Raw genomic sequence first — 19,785 nt, 5'->3', positions numbered from 1 at the left:
TTCTCTTTCAATGAAAATGGTAAACAGGACAAATAGAGAGGGTGAATCTAATGGGGCACAGCCAAGAATAAAAGCCAGACAGGTGTTCTAATCCACCTCCATTCTGTCCAAAACTAAAAAAAAGTTTTTCCTTTAGTAAATCAACCCCAATGATTTTCACATTTAGGTTTATAGGCATTACTGTTGAGAGAACTGATCCAAAAAGGCAGAAATTACTCTGAATTGCCTATTATATTTTTTTACATTCCTTAAATACTGCTTTTTAGCCCTGCCTGTGTTCTCCCCTGCTTGACTACAGAACACCTCCCCCAAATGTTATGGAGATGAGGGGGGGGGGGGCTTGTTCTGTGGTCCAGGAGAGAACTGGGCATGGAATCGCTTGGGATTTCAATGCAGCAAAGGCACTGGGGTTGATTTACTAAAACTGGAGAGTGCAACATCTGATGCAATTCTTCTGATTGGCTACCATGCACCACTTGCACGCTCCGGTTTTAGTAAATCAACCCCACTGTGTTGTCAGCTTGAACAGGAAGCTAGGAGCTCACTGGATTTGTGTTAGAATTATCCAGTATGTTCCAGTACTTCGCAGTGTTTGGCAGAGAAAAAAAGGGGAAATGCATATTTTACAAAGATGTAGTGATTTTTTTTGTTTGCCCCAGGCACACTCTTTAATGTTGCAGATTTGAAATGATTAAAAAAACTTTTAAAACTACATTAAGATATTAAAACTTTTATGAGATTTTAGTGATCATGTCCAGGTCTACTTTAATTGAACTTCTTCTGAAGCTTTTCATCAGTCCTTGCTTCTATTAGACTGGAGTTGATGTGTTAAGGTACACCACAGTACATTTAAAAAAATCTGCTTGCTACATCTTCTGTACATATTTTTTTATTTGTGTTTTTCTAGAGCAGTGGTCTCCAAATTGTGGTAAGATGCAGCTTATGTCAGTCTTTTGTGGCACCATTCCTCCCACTGACACCATTCCTTCCACTGACATCAACAGTAGGCGGGAGGGCAGTATTTCACCCACTGACACCAATGATGAGGCAGCACTCTTCCTACTGACACCAATGATGGGGCACTATTCCTCCCACTGACACTAATGGTGGGGCACTATTCCTCCCACTGACACCAACAGTGGAGCACTATTCCTCCCACTGACATCATTGATGAGGCACTATTCCTTCCACTGACTCCAATGATGGGGCTGTATTCCTCCCTCTGACAGCAACGATGGGGCACTATTCTTTCCACTGACACTAACAAAGGAGCCCTATTCCTGCCACTGACACCAACGGTGAGGCAGTATTCCTACCACTGACACCAATGTCGGAGCACTATTCCTTCCACTGACACCAATGATGGGGCACTAATTCTCCCACCGAAACCATTGATGGGGCACTATTCATCCCACTGACTCCAATGATGGAGCTCTATTCCTTCCTCTGACATCAACGATGGGGCATGATTCCTTCCACTGACACTAACAATGGGGCCCTATTCCTGCCACTGAAACCAACAGTGGGGCAGTATTCCTCCCACTGGCACCAATGTTGGAGCACTATTCCTTCCACTGACACAAATGGTGGGGCACTAATTCTCCCACTGACACCAATGATGGGGCACTATTCCTTCCACTGACGCCAACGAAGGGGCACTATTGCTCCCAATGACACCAATAATGGGGCACTTATTCCTCCCACTGCCCCCAATGATTGGGCACTTATTCCTCCCACTGACACTAACAATGGGGCATTATTCCTACCACTGGCACTAATGATGGGGCATTATTTCTCCTACTGACACCAACAATAGGGCATTATTCCTCCCACTTATACAAATGATGGGGCACTGTTCCTTCAACTGGCACCAACAATGGGGCACTATTCCTCCTCCTACTGGCCACAGGCGATATGTAATTTTTTAACCCCCTTGGACCACAGTCTGGCTCCCTGTTTGAAGGACAGTAAACTGGCCCATGGTTTAGAATGTTTGGAGACCCCTGCTGCAGAGATCCAAACTATATATGCACTGGGTCCATCTCGGGTACTCTTGTTCCCACACCCCATGTTCTCTGCTTGCTACTTCCCTTCTTCCCCCCCTTCTGTATTCACTACATTCTTACATTTCTTCAGTTCTGCAAAAGACATACAAGAGGGCGCAAACTGCTTGTTGCATTACCACCATAAAATTTATTGGATTCTCAAAGAGAACCATCTGGTTGGAAGAGCTAACACGTTTCAGGGGTTGAGCCCCCTCCTTCAGAGCTCTGAAGAATGGGCTTGACCCTCAAAATGCGTTAGCTTTTCAACCAGATGGTTTTCGGATGGGATTCACAGCCCCAAACTGAAGTTCTTATGCTAAATGATTGCTATTTTTCAACCGCTTGTCAGTATCTATTTTTCTTCGGGATCCAATAAATCGTATGGTGGTAATGCACGTAGAGTTTGTGTTCTCTTGTGTGTCTTTTGCAGTTGACTAGGGGTTTGAGGAGGGCTGCAGCCGAGCAAGCATTACATACTCTAGTATCCTGTAGAGCACCTAGAACAGAGCAGTGGAGTGTTTTTGATAATATGTCTTCAGTTCTGCTTAGGCTCATGCAATCATCCTTCTTTGTTCATCAGATGAATGTGCACCTTAAAACTCATGGTGCTATATATATATGATCAGGTACCCCTATTAGGCCCATGATGTCTGATTGATGAAAGAGAACCTCTCATCACATATGGGAAGAAGAAAACTTTGTAGTTTTTTAAAACGTGTAAAAAAATTAAAGTTCCACCCAAGCACTTAAAATCCCTCCCGAAAAAAATGTTGAGCTCCCCTACCTCCACGTACACGCATGTATGAACATAAATGCATGCACTGCGGAATGTTACACATTCCCGCGCACGGCACAGTGAGAGCAATGGTTCTAGGTCCATTGATTACAGTTAACCATAAACAGATGACCTGTAGGGGCTTTTAAAGCTTTTAATGCATTGCCTATAATAAATATAGGGTACTAAAGTTTGTCACTGTTTTATGGGCACATGCAATTTTAGGTTTGACATGTTGGGTATCTCTTTACTCGGCATAAACTCATCTTTTATATTTTACCAAAAATTGGGTTTTATTGTACATTTATGTGCCCGAAAACAAACTTTAATGTATTTTTACTAAAATTTTGCGTTTCATAAACTGTTGTGCTAATATCGTATGACCAAAAAAAATTAGAACTACCACTATTACATTCTGTAGGGTACCTGCTTTCAGAAAATGTATGATGTTTTTGGGTTTTATGCATCCTTCAGGCCTAAATTATTTTTCTTAAACGTGTGTGCAAGACATGCAGATGTAAAAGGGACCGATCTCCAAACAACTGAGGAACAAAATGTTCGCATTGGTACATATTTTTGAGAACTCAGACACCTTTCCATCAGTACCACCAGAATAAAGTATAACTAAAGGCAAAACGTTTCTCTGTTTAGTTTTAGATAGAGTGGAGAGGGATTAGAACAGCTGTCAGGTTTTTGCTGTCTGTGCCCCCTTCAGGAAGGTTCACCCTCTCTATTTGGCCTGTTTACCATTATCACTGAAAGTAACAGAAAATCCCAAATGTCAGCTTGTCCCCAAAAACAGTAATAGAGGGGAATTCTTCCAGTGAGGACACTAGTTCTGGTGACATCCAGGGACTCCTTCATTTAAAGCAGATTTTCACCCAAAAGGGGAAGTTCCACTTGTTTGTAAGCTCCCCCCTCCTCCCACACTGCCACATTTGGCACTTTTTGGAGAGGATAGGGGAGCAGGTACCAGGTAGCTGCTCGCTCCCACTTCTGGTCAGATGCGCCTCCCCCTTCTTCCCCTGCTGCCTTCCGAGACACTTCACAGGTCCCAGAACACTGCGGGACCATGCACAAAGTTCATCACGCTTTGTGCATGCGCAGGAGGAAACTTGCTATGAAGCCAGAAGGCTTCACTGACAGATTCCCTTGCTTAAAGCGGAACTCCACCCAAAAGGGGAAGTTCCGCTTTAAAGACTGGTCCCCTGCTACCCATTAAGGATTGGCATCTTTGGGGAGCGGATACCCGAAATTGACAGGTACCTGCTCCTGGTGCGTTCACCTAGGCGATCGGAAGCGGAAGTTGTCCTCCCCCCCTCCCTCCCCGTAGTCTTCTGAGACACGTGACAGGTCCCAGAAGACTACGGGGCCATTCAGGAAGCTCAGCACTTCTCGCGCATGCGCAGTGGGCACCCGGCTGTGAAGCCTCAAGCTGTCACAGCCAGGTGTCCATACTGAAGATGCCGGCGCCTGGAACACCAGACGGCTGGTGAAATGGGCTGTGGGGAGGACCCTGTGGGATCAGGGGACAGGTAAGTGGCTGTTTTTTAAAAGTCAGCAGCTACAGTTTTTTGTAGCTGCTGACTTTTATTTTTTTACAGTGTGAGTGGAACTCTGCTTTAAAGTGTTACTAAACCCACAACAGTAAAGTCTGTCTGTATATGCAGCAAAGCATGCTTGTTATATTCACTGTGGAACCTAAGGGGTTAATCCTCTGCAGTATGTTAAAAGGCTGTTTGATCCCCTCTTCTCTGATCCTCCCCTTTTTCTACAGTCCCCAATCCATCTGCTGTCAGTACAGAGCACTAGGAGTCACTCTGCACATGCTCAGTTTAGTGTGCATTGTTAGTTTTCTTTTTTTTTGGGGGGGGGGAGGGCTGCATGTGATTAGCACAGGGCCAATCAGTACTGTCCAGGCAGAGGATCAGGGGTTATGCAGCCTCATAGGACAGTCAGAGGAGAACCAAAACTCCTCCTACAAGCTTTAACCAGTGCTCTGCTGGACACTGATAGAAGTCACAAGACTGCTCTTAGGTATTTAGCAGTTTATATTTACTACAATAATTGCATTTCCATGTTGTGTGTACTGTGGGAGATCAGATATAGTGAATGCAGGGTCCTGGGTTTAGTAACATTTTAAGATTCCAGCGTCTGAACCCGAAGCCGATTGAAGAATTGGCTCGGGTGAGGACATTGCTGGATCCCTGGACAGGTAAGTGTCCTTATATTAAAAATCAGCAGCTACAGTATTTGGGGGAGCCTGGAGCTCCACTTTAAGAGTAATTTCTTCTCACTTCCTGTTTTGGCTAAGGGACAGGAAGTGAAATCACCCCAATGGCGACACATATGGGAAAAATAGGCCTTATAGGAGTTATATCCACCCTTACTCTATCCAAAAATGTTTTTAAAAGTTTTGACTTTAGTTCTTTAAATAATAATTTACCAAAATAATTCTCTAGCTTTAGCTCTTTTCTTCTACCAAAACTAAACTGGCTGCTGTCCTGAGTAGAAAAATCAAAGAGCCCACAACAGCCTGAGTGCATTTCCTGGCTACAAACAGCAGAGGGCAATGTTTCGGTTTGCAGCTTCTGGTCTGCAGCCGTGCGTTCTCTATGATAACTTCCCTTCAGAGGCAGTAGAGCGCGCTTGCGCAGTAAGGGCGGCCGTCTCCTAGCAACCAGAAGAGCAACTGTAGCAACTGAAAGATGGTGAGTGGTGTTGTTGTCTCCGTTGTGTCGGTGGGACGGTTCTGTGATTGGAGAGGAGCCCGGGGCCTGTGCCGGGCCTCACCGAGAGTGGAGTGGGGGAGGGGAGGATACAGCCTACTCCCCTTGTCTCTTGTTATGAATGCTGTGTGATCATGGAGCACACAAGGGAGAGGCGTTTGTGGCGTATTTGTTGAGCAGAAAAAGACGAACGAGGTGTAATGACAGCCTAACCCCCGGGAAAGCTGAGGTCCCCCCTTGTAGTGGGGCTGTCCCTGCACTGAAGGGCTTAAATGCTTGTTTATGTCTCTAGGACCAGGACAAGCAGTCACTTACCCCATCCTCCACTCTCCCAGGCTCCTCTGTGCCGTAAGACTGCTCCCCGCAGCCTCTTTGGCGGTCTAGGCTCCTCTGATGTCATCAAGACCGATGCAGAGCCCATAGCCCTGCACTGGATGTGACGTCATCGAGGGGCAGTCCACTGCTGGAGCGCAGGAGAGCGTTGTCTGCTGGAGGTGGAAGGTAAGGGCTCGTACACACTATGTGCGGGGACCTGTGTGTTATCTGCATTGGATAGACACCAACCACTGCCAGGACCCATAGCATACAATTCACACCACAGCACTGCTCTGATATGAAATCTTCCAACATGTCTGCCTTTTGCAGCAGCTCACCGGATGGCTGGACCTGTTACTGCACTGCAACACTGCACATCACACTGCTGTACGGAGGTAGGAATGAGCTGTCACCCTTCACATAAAGGGCAAAGGTGACATTCCCTGACAGATCGCACTGGCAGCCACACGCCCTGTAAAATGTAGTGTGGACCGAAACCCTCCTGTCCTTGGCTGCCAGTGTAGTCACTGAACTGCAGCTGCCATGATGGAGCATTTATAACACTGGCCATTTAATGACTTGACAGCTTGGTTGGGAGCCCGAGCAACTGTGATAGTTCTTTCATGTCGTACTTTTAAATTTTTTAAATTAAAATATTAAATGTGTCCTAGTTACCAATAATTCCACTGCACAGAGCAGCCCTGATCCTCTTCTCGGGTTCCCTGCTGGCGCTACTGGCTCCGCCCCCCCTGCTGAGTACATAGGAAGCCGCTTCCTAATGCAAAACAGAATATCGGCTGATATTCACACCGTTAGTGGGGCAATGCCGTTGGCCGTTTTTCGAGGATCTTCTCGTTTCTTTTATCGGTCATGCTGAAAAATCCTCGAAAAACAGCCGTTTTTTGTAAGCATTGGTGGCAGCATCCATGGCAGCAACGACCAATTTTTCGTTTATCGGCCGACAATTCGGCCGATAAACGGCCCGTCTATGGCCAGCCTTAGGCCTCGTACACACTATGACCATATCAGATGAATGATTGTTGTTGTTTTTTTGCATGCTAGTCTCATATTGAGAGTTACAAAAATGATCACTAGTATTAAAAGGTTTGCATTAACCACTTCCCAACCATGCTATAGCCAAAAGATGTCTACAGCACAGTCGGCTAGTTCTAGGAAGGCGTCCATGGACATCCTCCCAGAAACACTGCCTTCATGAGCCCCCTGGGGCGCGCGTCGTGCGCAATCTGTGATCGCTGTGCCCTACAGCCACAGCTGATCACGTGTCCAAGTAGGGGAAGCCATCTTTTACATGTGACCAGCTGTGTCCAATCACAGCTGATCACATGTAAACAGGAAATGTCAGTTATCGGCAGTGCTCTCCTCACACTGACAGTGCATGAGGAGAGCCGGTAAGCGCCATTTCTCGGGGGACATCTACACTGATTTGCACATCAGTGCTCTGATGATTAGTGTAGCCCCATCAGTGCAACCAATAGTGCCCATCTGTGCTGTCTTTCAGTGCTGGCTATCAGTGCTGCCTGTTAGTGCCCATCAGTGCAGCCTATCACGGAAATTAAAATTCAAATACTTACCTTAATTTTCCATTTCTGACGAGCTCCATGGCAGCACAGCTGGGTGAGGCCTCACCCACCCCCTGCCTGATCAGGACGTAACTCAATACATTTTTGGCCCACCTCAGCGTAGGCGTTCCATAACGTGTACTATTATACTGGGTGGGATTTGTGCTGCCATGGAGCTCGTCAGGAAAGGAAAATTACATTAAGTATTTGAATTCAATTTTCTGTTTTCCTGACGGCTCCATGTCAGCACAGCTGGGATTTAACTAGCCACACACAGGAGAGTAATGACAAACCAATTTAATTCTGACTGGAAGCAGAGGCCAAGATACCCCCGCCGAAATCAGCAGTAGTCAAAGCTGCAGGTTCTATACAATAATGAGTCATGAAGGTATGAACAGAAGACCATGTAGCCATATAGATTGTTTTCGGGAAACTCAGCCCACTGCTGCCCAAGAGGTTGAAACCCCTCTAGTGGAATGAGCTGTGACCCCCTCAGGCACAGGCAACCCTCTCATTCTGTAAGCTAAAGAGCTGGTATTGACCAGCCATGTAGCGATCACTCTACTACAAGCTCTCAATCCTTTCCATGCTCCATTAGGGATGGCGAAATGATGATCTGACTTCCTGAGCTTGGCAGTAGCATCCACGTAGTCTCTTAATGAATGCCCAACATCCAGTGGACTTGGGTCCTGGGAATTTTCTGAATGGAACATTGGAAATGTAATATCTTGCGCTATATGAAACCTGTAGGCAACTTTGGTTACGAATCCTAGCACTGGTCTAAGCATGACCCTATCCGGAAAGAAAGAGAGGGTTCTTTAAATCCTAAGGCTGCCAGTTCCAAAACTTTTCTGGCTGATGTTATAGCTATGAGAAACACCGTTTTCAGCGTAAGAACGCATAGTGAGACAAGATGACTGAAGGTGTCTGATGGGAGGAAGTTCAATACCAGAGGCAAGTCCCATTTCGGAAAAATCAGAGGTATGGGTGGTCTTTGGCCCATAGCTGCCTTAAAGAACTGAAACACTAAAGAGTCCAATGACCATAGGGTATCTGTAAAAGCCGAGCGGGCAGAAACATGAGCCTTCAGAGTACTCACAGACAGACCCATATCCAATCTCGCCTGGAGGAATTCCAATAAGTGGCAGACTCTCGGGGTATCTGGTGCAAAGCCATGCCTGTTTGCAAATTCTATTAATTTGCTCCATATCCTGCTATAGGCTGTGTTGGTGCTGTCCTTTCTTTTCTCATCAAGGTATCTGTGATCTTAGCTGAGTTTCCTAGATCGATCAGCCTTTGCCTTTCAAGACCCAGGCCGCCAACCTGAGTTTCTCCGGAGCGGGGTGCCGAATGGGCCCCTGCATGAGCAGATCCGGTGTCACTGGCAGAGGGCATGGATCTCTGATGTTCAATGAATGGAGCAGTGGGTACCTGGATCTCTCCGGCCAATCCGGTATTACTGACAGAACCGTCACTCTCTCCTGGTGTATTCTGCGCAGCAAGCTGAAGATCACTGGAATTGGATTGAAGGCATACGCAGTCTTGAAATTCCATGCCACTGTCAACGCATCCACCCCCATAGCTTATAGGTGACTGATCCTGGAAAAAAAAACATGGTAGTTTGGTATTCTCTGGAGAAGCAAACAGGTCTATCTGTGGAAAAAGGGCCCATACCACTAGGCTCCAAGAAACCTGAGGTGATAGGACCCACTCGTTGTTATCCAAATTCCCTCTGGATAGATAATTCACCTGGGTATTTAAGCGACCGGGCACATACATTGCTCTTAGCAGTTGTAAGTTGGCTTGTGCCCATTCCATAATTGGAGTAACCTCCCTCAGGAGGGGTATGCTGCAGGTCCCCCCCCTGTCTGCGTATGTAGGCCACTGCCGTTGTATTGTCCAACTTCATCAGAACGGATGCACCCTGAATGAGCTTTCTAAAAGCCAGGAGTGCTTGGAATTCTGCCCTCAATTCTACAATGTTGGAAACCATATTGACAGCCTGGAATGACCATTGGCCCTGGGCCCAGTGATCTCTGCATAGGGCTCCCCAGCCTGCTTCGCTGGCATCCAAGTGGACCACCTGCCACTGTATCGCAAGTAACGAATGGCATTGTAGGAGATTCTGCCATCTCAATCATCATTCCAGGCTCATTCTCATCTGGGAAGTGATTTGTATCTTCTGCCCAAGATCGTCCAATCTCCATTGCGCTAAGAGTCCTACCTGAAGGGGATGTGAATTCCATTGCGCCCATTTGACCATCGGAATAGCCAAGGTCATAATTCCTATCAGCCGCATACATTCTATTGCTGGAAGGTAGATCCTCTTTTGGGCTGTCGACATCGTGTTCAGGATGCATGACATCTTGTCCTCTCGTAACGCCACTGACGCTGCCAGAGTATTTACAGTTGCAAGAAAAAGTATGTGAACCCCTTGGGATTACGTGGAGTTTTGCATGAATTGGGCATAAAATGTGCTCTGAACGTCATCTAAGTCACAACAATAGAAGAACACAGTCTGCTGAACATAATACTACACAAACATTAGATGTTGCCATGGTTTAATTGCACATAACATGTAAACATTCACAGTGCAGGGAGGAAAAAGTATGTGAGACCCTAGCTTAATGACTTCTCCCAGAGCTAATTGGAGCCAGGAGTGAGCCAACCTTGACTCCAATCAGTGTGATGATATTGGATGTGTTGCTGACAGCTGTCCTGCCCTTAAAAAACACACACCTGTTTTGGGTTTACTGGTTTCAAGAAGCACTGTCTGATGTGAACCATGCCTCGCAGAAAAGAGCTCTCAGAAGACCTACGATCAAGAATTGTTGACTTGCATGAAGCTGGAAAGGGTTACAAAAGTCTCTCCAAAAGCCTTGATGTTCATGTGTCCACAGTAAGACAGACTGTCTACAAATGAAGAAAGTTTAGCACTGTTGCTACTCTCCCTAGGCGTTGTCGTCCTGTAAAAATGACTGCAAGAGCACAGCGCAGAATGCTGCATGAGGTAAAGAAGAATTCCAGAGTGTCAGCTAAAGACCTACAGAAATCTCTGGCACATGCTAACATTTTTGTTGACACATCTACAATAAGGAAAACATTAAACAAGAATGGAGTACATGGGAGGACACCACGGAGGAAGCCATTGCTGTCCAAAAAGAATATTGCAGCACGTTTGAAGTTTGCAAAAGAGCACCTGGATGTTCCACAGCACTACTGGCAAAATATACTGTGGACAGATGAAACCAAGATTGAGTTGTTTGGGAAGAACACACAACACTATGTATGGAGAAAAAAAGGCACAGCACACCAACATCAAAATCTCATCCCCACTGTAAAACATGGCGGAGGAAGCATCATGGTTTGGGGCTGCTTTGCTGCCTCAGGGCCTGGACGGATTGTTGTCATTGATGGGAAAATTAATTCCAGAGTTTATCAAGACATTTTGCAGGAAAACGTACGACCATCTGTCCGCCAACTGAAGCTCTGCAGAGGATGGGTGATGCAACAGGACAATGACCCAAAGCATACAAGTAATTCAACAAAACAATGGCTGCAACAGCACAGAATATGCCTTATGGAGTGGCCCAGTCAGAGTCCTGACCTCAACCCGATTGAAATGCTGTGGCATGACCTTAAGAGAGCGATTCACACCAGACATCCCAAGAATATTGCTACACTGAAACAGTTTTGTGAAGAGGAGTGGTCCAAAATTACTCCAGATCATTGTGCAGGTCTGATCTGCAACTACAGGAAACGTTTGGTTGAGGTAATTGCTGCCAAAGGAGGGTCAACCAGTTATTAAGTCCAAAGGTTCACATACTTTTTCCTCCCTGCACTGTGAATGTTTACATGTTATATTCAATTAAACCATGGCAACATCTAATGTTTGTGTAGTATTATGTTCAGCAGACTGTGTTCTTCTATTGTTGTGACTTAGATGACGTTCAGAGCACATTTTATGCCCAATTCATGCAAAACTCCACGTAATCCCAAGGGGTTCACATACTTTTTCTTGCAACTGTACTTCTGCGCCTAGGTACACCAGGTTCTGGGTTGGCACAAGGTGACTCTTCTCCCACTTGATTAATCATCCGAAGTTCTCCAGTGTCTCCATGGTTATCTTCCAGTGTGACAGAAGCGTCTCTCTGTCTTGATTCATGAGCAGGTTGTCATCCACGTAGTGATATATTCGCACTCCCTGTGACCTCAGGTACGCCACTAGGGCCAGAAGAATCTTCGTGAATACTCTGGGTGATGTGGTCAGCCCAAAGGGTAGGCATACAAACTGATAGTGGAGCTGCCCCACCACAAACTGTTGAAAGTTCTGGCAGACTGGTGCTACCAGCACAAGGAAATGCACATCCTTGAGGTCCACTGATAGAATCCAATCCCCTGATTGAATGATTTTTAGAATTGTCTGAAGAGATTCCATTTTGAATTGGTCTTTCTTGATATACATGTTGAGCCTCCTGAGGTCTATCACCGGTCTCCATGCTCCTGACCTTTTCTGCACTAGAAGTAGAGGCTAGTAGATTCCTTCTGGGGTACTGCAGCTATTACCTCCTGATTCAGGAGGGTTTCTATGTATTCCCATAAAACATCCTGCTTTTCTATTGCCAAAGGTAATTTTGTCGGGGCAAAGATTCTGTGGGGATGCTTCAGGAACTTCCAAGCATGGCAGCACCAGATGGTGGTAATTATCCAAGGCTCCTTTACCTTTTGTGCCCACACCTGACGGAACTTGAATAATCTGGCTCCTACATGACAAGTGTAAGCTGGCAGATAGTCAAAAAGACTTCTGGGACTTCTGTCCCAGAGAAGAAGTTGGTCTCTTCGACTTGCAGCAGTGTTAGACCATTGATGATGAAATTCTCTCCCTGGCTTGTGAGACTTAGCCTCTCTACCTCTGCTCCTTGGTAAATTTTGGATGCTGCCACTCTTCTGCGAAGCAGCCTGTGATCCTGGGGAATAAACCCCGGTTTCCCCCCTGTGGCTTTCGCGATGACAGTGTCTAATTTATTTCCAAACAGGTCCTGCCCTTCACATGGTATCTTACACCATCCTTGTTTGGAGGCTAGGGTCTGCCACCCAGGGCCTCAGCCATCGGGCTTTTCTGGTTGTTACTGCATTAAGCATGATCCTGGCCAACATCTTAATTAGGCCAATGAATGCTTTAACAAATGGGTGCAATAGAGACATGGAAGCTGTACGTGACAGCCATCCTGTTAAGGTCTCAGTATTTTGGTTTCATGAGCAGTGTTCCTATTCTTCCCCCTACCCCTTTGCAAACTATGGAATTTGTAGCTGTAACTTTTAGCAAACTTCAAAAGAGCCTCTTATCTTAATTAAAACACGAATAGATGCTAATTAGTCCTGGCAAGATGTCTGTTTCCAGGAACCATGAAAAACACTTTCCTGTGCCCTATCGTAAACAGTCAAGCAGTCACGCATGACCTGTAATGCCATTAGAGCTCTAGGAATGCAGAGCGTGCCATAAAATGTCTATTCCACGTGCAACAGTTCCACATACAATTCATAGAACTCAACAGGAACACGGCACATTAACATTAGGTATATATTTAAATAGGGAATATCATACCGAACAAAAATCAAGGTCATACATGACTATGTTAGCACATAGGAAAGGGAAGAAAGCAGTCTCTTCCCTCCTGGGTGACAAAGATACGCTGTGTTTGGTATCCCTGGGTTTAAAATTTAATTCTGAATAATTTGCCAGTTGCTAGAATACCACCTGGACACATTGAAAGTTGGTAATATTAGTATGAAACTGTAGCTGGGACTTAGTCATAAATTTGGTGACCTCCTAGCACCCATCCCGTAAACCGGATTATTGGTCAGTTGGTCTCTATCCACACCCCTTTGATATCATAGAAAAGGGGATGACAGGACTTGTTAATATGGAGCTCTCATTTAGCATCAATCAAGGAACATCTTAATGGACATGAGAGCCAAGGCAACATTTTTGTACGGACAATTGGACTCTGCTAAAACCAGAACTTTGCAAATATTCTGCCTTCTTAACTCCCTTTTTTTTATTTCTCTGTTGCTTTATTGTTCTTTTTATATCTGTAGAATATCTTTTTCTGTAAATATTTTAAATGCACCATTTGACCTTTTCATTAATAAACCCTATTTTGAAAAGTGTTAAAATTATCTCTGAGGCTTTTAATGCAAACTAAAGAATCTCTTGAAGAGTTCTACTGTGTATAATAATCCTCTGAATATACTTGTCTGTGGTGACAGACGTTTATTGTTCACATTTGTTCTTGCTAACATTGTGAAGAGTTGATAGGCCCAAAGCTATCTGGTGGCAATTTGGAGTTTGAAGGGTTAATTGTGTAATAAAATAACCGAGTGACCATCGCTCTCAGGCTGCTGGCACATAGATTGTGGTCCCACGAGCTGGAAAATCTTTGCTGAGAGTGGCATTGTTACGCAAGTGACGGCGCGGTGTGAGATTGGCTCGTCCTTTGTCACGAGTTGGTGAGAAGGCCAGGGGTCGGGCACCGCATTCGTCACAGATGCCTCCGCCATAAAAGAAGCCATTCGTTTCAGATTGGCAAAGGAAGCTAAGACCTTGGCTTTGCTCTGGTCACTTCCTACTGCCACTTTCAACTTCTGAACCCAAGACTCTATGGCCTTCAAAATAGCCAGCAAAGCCATAGAAGGTCTACATGCCCCACCAGCAAGTGTGTAGTTCTTTTTAAGATCCACATCTACTCTTCTATTCAACACGTCCCTGAATGTCACTGCATCATCTAGCGGAAGGGTTATGTGTCTAGCGAGGCGCATAAGTGCTGCGTCCACCACTGGAGGCTCCTCCAAACTCTTAATATTCTCAGACTTGAAGGGGTATAGCATTGCTTGGTTCCACTCATCAGTAATTATGTCCTGAATTTCTTCCATGAACGGGAAATTCACTTCCTTCTTTTTCATGTTCGTGAAAAGCTTCCTCTGCTTTTTCTGTGGTTCTTCCCTGGCGTCTTTCCAAAGCAGAGCCTGTCTAATCTATTTCACGAAAGGCTGGACCAAAGCGAAATCAAAACCGTCATAACGTCCCTCATCTGAGGAAACCGAATCTGAATCACCTGGGTAGCTGGCAGCACCTGCGGAGACAAGGAGCGCGAGGTGGATTGAACTGGAGCTGCTGAAGCCTGCGACTGCGATGCAAACGCCTTTAGCGTCTCCTAAAATGCTTGCTTCATTAGAGGGCAATACCATCTCTGCCTTACCGGGCTCTTGGTGTTTGGTTGCTTCTTTGAAGCAAGTCTCACAAGCCGTTTTGCCTGGCATGGCTCTTCTAGGGCATGCCCAGCATCCTCCTGGTCTGGGTTGGTCGTGATGCGAATTTCTGCCATATCGTGATAGCGAGTACTGACCCCTAGAGACTGAATAGAAGCGCGAGGCCTCTGTCCTGCTCCAGGAATGTCGGTCCCCTCTTGCAGATGGCCACCTGCTACTCCTTTCTGAGTTTCTTCCTTCTGATCATCGGGAAGGATCATGACCAAGGGCCAAGGTGCTGGGGCAGCACAGACAAAAAGAAAGAATTAGTCATTGACTCGAAAACAAAAAAAAGAACATCTGCATCTGACAATGTCTCCCCTACCTTCTTTGAGAGCGCTGTTCTTTAGAGGGGGTAGGCATGTTATCAATGCTGTAAAAAAAGTAAAAACAAAAGCATGCAGCAGAGCAATACAGCAGGTAGAATCACAGGAGCACAGCCTTGCAGGTGCAAAGCATACTTGAAGGTGAGAGAGGGCATAGCAGGTACAGGCAGCTGCCGGAGCACACAATCACATAGCAGCCAGATGCTTCAGCCAGAAGCATCTTTAAATTTTGGCTCCTTTAGGCCTGGCCTCACCTCCCCTCTCCCGATTGCCCAAGCGGTCTCGCTCATGCTCAGAGCGGGCCACAGCGTGCACTCCACGCTGGCCTGCACACACTGACCGAGCAGCGCTGTGAAAAGTTGGGGACATCAGCACCGCTCCCCTTAGCAGTGGCACAGCTCTACCATACCATCGCTCCATCATCCCCAGCAGCTGCCATGGAAGGAGATTACCCCTTCCAGCAGCCGCCGAGGACCCGGACCACCGGTGTAGCACCCCATAAGCCGGCAGTACTTTACCACGGCCTTATGCCACCCCGAGGACCAGCAGTGGCCAAAAATTTGAGTTACGTCCTGATCAGGCAAGGGGTGGGCATGGCCTCACCCTGCTGTGCTGACATGGAGCCATCAGGAAATCACTTATTTACAAAACTGCTTAACAGAAACTAAGAAAAACTTTTTGTTTATCTTTTTCAGAACTTTTGGTCTTGATTTTTTTGTTTGTTTAGCAAAAAATAAAAGCCCCAGTGGGGAATAAATACCACCAAAAGAAAGCTCTATTTGTCTCAAAAAAAATGTTAAAAAATTTCATATGGGTACAATGTTGCATGACTGCACAATTGCCATTCAAAGTGCGACAGCGCTGAAAGCTGAAAATTGGCCTGGGCAGGAAGGGAGTAAAAGCGCCAGGTGGTTAAGGTAAGAGACCTTTGACCTTTACAGCCCCTTTAGTTTGGCTTTAAAGCGTTAGTTCACCTTTACCAAAATACTGCCAGTGCATAAAAAGGACAAATGTTGATAAAAAACAAACTGTGCTGCTTTGTAAAAACAACCTTTGCAGCAACAAAAATTGAATAGTAGTCTTGCTATAGGTGTAGGTCATTTATGTACCTCATGAAGAGTGATTTAAAAACTCCCAGGATGTTACTAAGGACGTTGCTAAGAGAGGCCTAGTGTTGGTGTGTGCCTCCACCATCACAGGAGCTCTTTCTCTGATTCAGACCCCCTCTCGTGTACTTTCTCTCCCCTAATGCGGTAGCTCTGAGCGAACAAAGAGAGTGACTTCCTCCTGCATGGGAGTGTATTTCAGGGATTCTACATACACAGTGTCACAATTTGTTACCAGGACAAATAGAGATGGTAAATCTTCCCAGTGAGGACACAAATAGCAATACAAACCTGACAGAGGTTTTAACCCTTTCCTATTAAAACATCAAAAAGTTTGGCTTTAGATACACATTGAAGAGATTTACTAAAACTGGGGAGTGCAAAATCTGGTACAGTTCTGCATAGAGACCAATCAGCTTCCAAGTTTTAGCCTTGGTTCACATTGTGCAGGCTGGTTGTGGGTGTGAGCAATGCATCTGTTCCCCCACCCGCAGCCAGAACACGCTGCTCTTACATGAATGGCACCCCCACGCATCTCTGCCCGCAGCACGTTTGTGGGTGCGGGGAACCATAGGGAAATCACATGGTCATGTTTTTAAAAAAAATGTGCATGCATCTTTTTTTGCCGCAAATGTAGACACAGCAGCCCAAATGAATAGGCTACCGTGCCCACACACACACAGGCTGCACAGTCCGCACAAGTGTGAACCAGGGCTTATTTGAACAAGCTGAAATTAGAAGCTGATTGGCTGCCATGACCAGCTGCACCAGATTTTGCACTCTCCAGTTGTAATTAAGTGTTCTTGCATGGCAAGACCACTTACTGTTATCTCACATATATATTCTTATTATTATAGCCAAATTTACCACCCTAACTCCTCCCACAGTTTTTATACTACATAGACAGTAATATACCGAAATGTGCAGATTGTTCCCTATTGGTGTGCTATTACTTTGTGGAATGTTTCGCTGAATGGTTCACGAAATATCGGCGTTTTTGTGGTGAAATTGGTCCCATAGGAATGAATGGCGGAATGTTCAAAACTAGAGTGGGAGCTGACAAAAGCTAGAGTGGGAGCTGAAAAATCAGGACATGATTTCTAAACTGCCATCACTCCCTCATTTTCAAGCCCACCTACACAAATCTTATATCAAAACGTTCAGCTATCCCTGCTGCCACTAAAAATGTCCACGGCTAAGCCATAGTCCTGATATTTTTCACAATATGACCATTTGTTTGCAACTCACACCGCCCATTGACATTCATTGAAACTCCACTCTAGCCACCTCAAATTTGAAGGGCAATTTCTAAACTGCGACTGTGCCCTAATTTTTAATATTTCAGAGACATACCATGCATCAAAATGTAGGCCTGGGTCTTGTGATTCTCACAATATAAATCTCTTCAGTGTAGGATTTATAATTATTAAACTACAACCGTTTGAAGATGGCAACCGCCTGTGAAGTGAGCAAGTTGGAGCAGTTTGTTTTTAACCACTCTTCTCTGCCCTTGCTGTAGAGTGAGTTGCCATAGGAACCCAGGTGTGTGAGCAGGCAGCAGAGTGGAGGCAAGAACACTTCACACAATTTCCCCAGAAATTGTAGCTTTTCTAGTTATTATTATACAGGATTTATATAGCACCAACAATTTCCGCATTACTTTACAATATAAAGAGGGATAGGTCAATTACAATACAGTTCAATACAGAAGGAATAGGTTTAAGTAAATCAACCCCATGGAGTCCTTACTACAGTGTGTGACCTGACACAGAGGCTTCCAATGCTCACTAGACTGCATTCTGCCAATTATCCTATGGGGAATCTGTTTAAAGTGGTAGTAAAGTATTTTTTTTTGTTTGATCTACAGGTAAGCCTTTAATAAAGCTTACCTGTAGGTACTGTAAATATTTCCTAAATGTGCACTGTTTAGGAGATATGTACTTTAGCAGCACCGGTGACATGGGCACTGCACTATCAATGGACGGCATGCCATTCATTGAGAGAGCCGTGCTGCATCCAAGACTCCAGTGCACATGCGTGGGAGTGACGTCAATGTGGCTCGACCAGTCAAAAGGCCGCAGCCGGCAAACCCGGCAGTAAGACCAGGTGAAGATGGAAACCCCAGGAAGAGGTGACTGTATTCTGCTGGAGGGCTTCATTTTTAGGTAAGCCTTTCATAAAGTGCTAGTATGGGATGCATACTAGCACTTTAGGCTCTTAACTTGCAGGGAGAAGATTATTTTTAGATTTTTTTTTTTGTGGTTTACTACCGCTTTAAGTATATCTAAACCCCAAACTTTTTTGGGTTAAACTGCTCTAGTTTTTTTTTTTTTTTAATCAATCTTTTATTAACATTTTCCGATGACATAAAATGAACAATAAGTCAGCGGATATACTTCAAGCTGACAAAGAAGTAATAAATACAAAGGAAACCCCCATATGACAACAGAGGTAAACAAACATCTTGACCATAGTTGCGCATAAACAGAATATCCATAAGTCAAACAAATGAAAGGAAAGAAAGAGGAAAAAAAAAGGGGGGAAGAAAAAAAGGAAAGAAAGAACCTCCCTCCCACACAGCACTAGACTTCCAGAAACATCCAGTAAATCAGTCCGCAGAAGCGGTAAGGGCCAAATAGCATTAGTAAAAAAAAACCATGTGTACATACCGGCTCAAATTGTGAGCACCTAACAGGGAAGCTACCCGAAAAGACTCATGCATCTGGCATTTCAGAGGACTAAAACATCCACCCTTGCCAGATATCTTTACATTTCTCCCCCTGACCTCTAACTGCTCTGTTTTTTAGGGGGATTTCTCTTTACTTCCTGTCATGTGAACTCAACAGGACGTGGGAGGATATCCTGCCAATGTGATGGATATCTCCTTTCATACAGCTGACACAGGAGCAAGTATCCCCAGTGGAAGGTTTCCCCTCTACTCCTGTTGTGATGGCAACTCTGAATTTTAGATTTAAACTTACTTTCATTCCTGGTGACATTGGTGATAAGGGCAATATGAAAGGGTGAGTCTCCCTAATGGGGAGACAGCAAGAAAACTGGACAGTTGTTCTAACCCTACATCACTCTATCCTAAGGGTCAATATGGTATCCGTATGTGTTTCCTGTTCATATAGGGTCACCATAGCACTAGTGTCTGTTTTCCAGTGTATATAGAGGCACTATGGTACTAGTATGTTTCCCCTTGCATATAGTCACTGCAGTAACAGTACCTGTTTTCCTGTGCATATAGAGTCACTATGGTACCGGTATCTGTTTTCCTGTGCATATAGGGTCACTATGGCACCAGTACCTGTTTTCCTGTGCATATAGGGTCACTATGGCACCAGTACCTGTTTTCCTGTGCATATAGGGTCACTATGGCACCAGTACCTGTTTTCCTGTGCATATAGGGTCACTATGGTACCAGTACCTGTTTTCCTGTGCATATAGGGTCACTATGGCACCAGTATCTATTTTCCTGTGCATATAGGGTCACTATGGCACCAGTACCTGTTTTCCTGTGCATATAGGGTCACTATGGCACCAGTACCTGTTTTCCTGTGCATGTAGGGTCACTGTGGCACCAGTACCTGTTTTTCTG

General features: G+C 45.2%; 1 protein-coding gene across 2 annotated transcripts in view; it reads left to right on the top strand.

The window, feature by feature from the left end:
* The first annotated feature begins 5,443 nt into the window (after window positions 1-5,443).
* DNAL1 (dynein axonemal light chain 1) overlaps window positions 5,444-19,785 on the top strand; it is a 42,016-nt gene continuing 27,674 nt past the window's right edge. The window contains exon 1 of one of the 2 annotated variants that reach the window (XM_089686893.1): window positions 5,444-5,531. In XM_089686893.1, the coding sequence (XP_089543019.1) occupies window positions 5,529-5,531 (3 nt within the window). In that variant the 5' untranslated portion in view covers window positions 5,444-5,528. Of the gene's footprint in view, window positions 5,532-5,563; window positions 6,051-19,785 lie in introns of those variants that run through there. The other variant, XM_089686894.1, reaches the window with a different exon arrangement.

This window comes from Staurois parvus, unplaced genomic scaffold, assembly GCF_062004578.1.
Source record: "Staurois parvus isolate SC_StPar_1 unplaced genomic scaffold, SC_StPar_1.0 ptg000414l, whole genome shotgun sequence".
NCBI classification, from domain to species: Eukaryota; Metazoa; Chordata; class Amphibia; order Anura; family Ranidae; genus Staurois; species Staurois parvus.
Note: the sequence above shows the minus strand (reverse complement) of the source record. Positions and strands in the feature narration are given on the sequence as shown.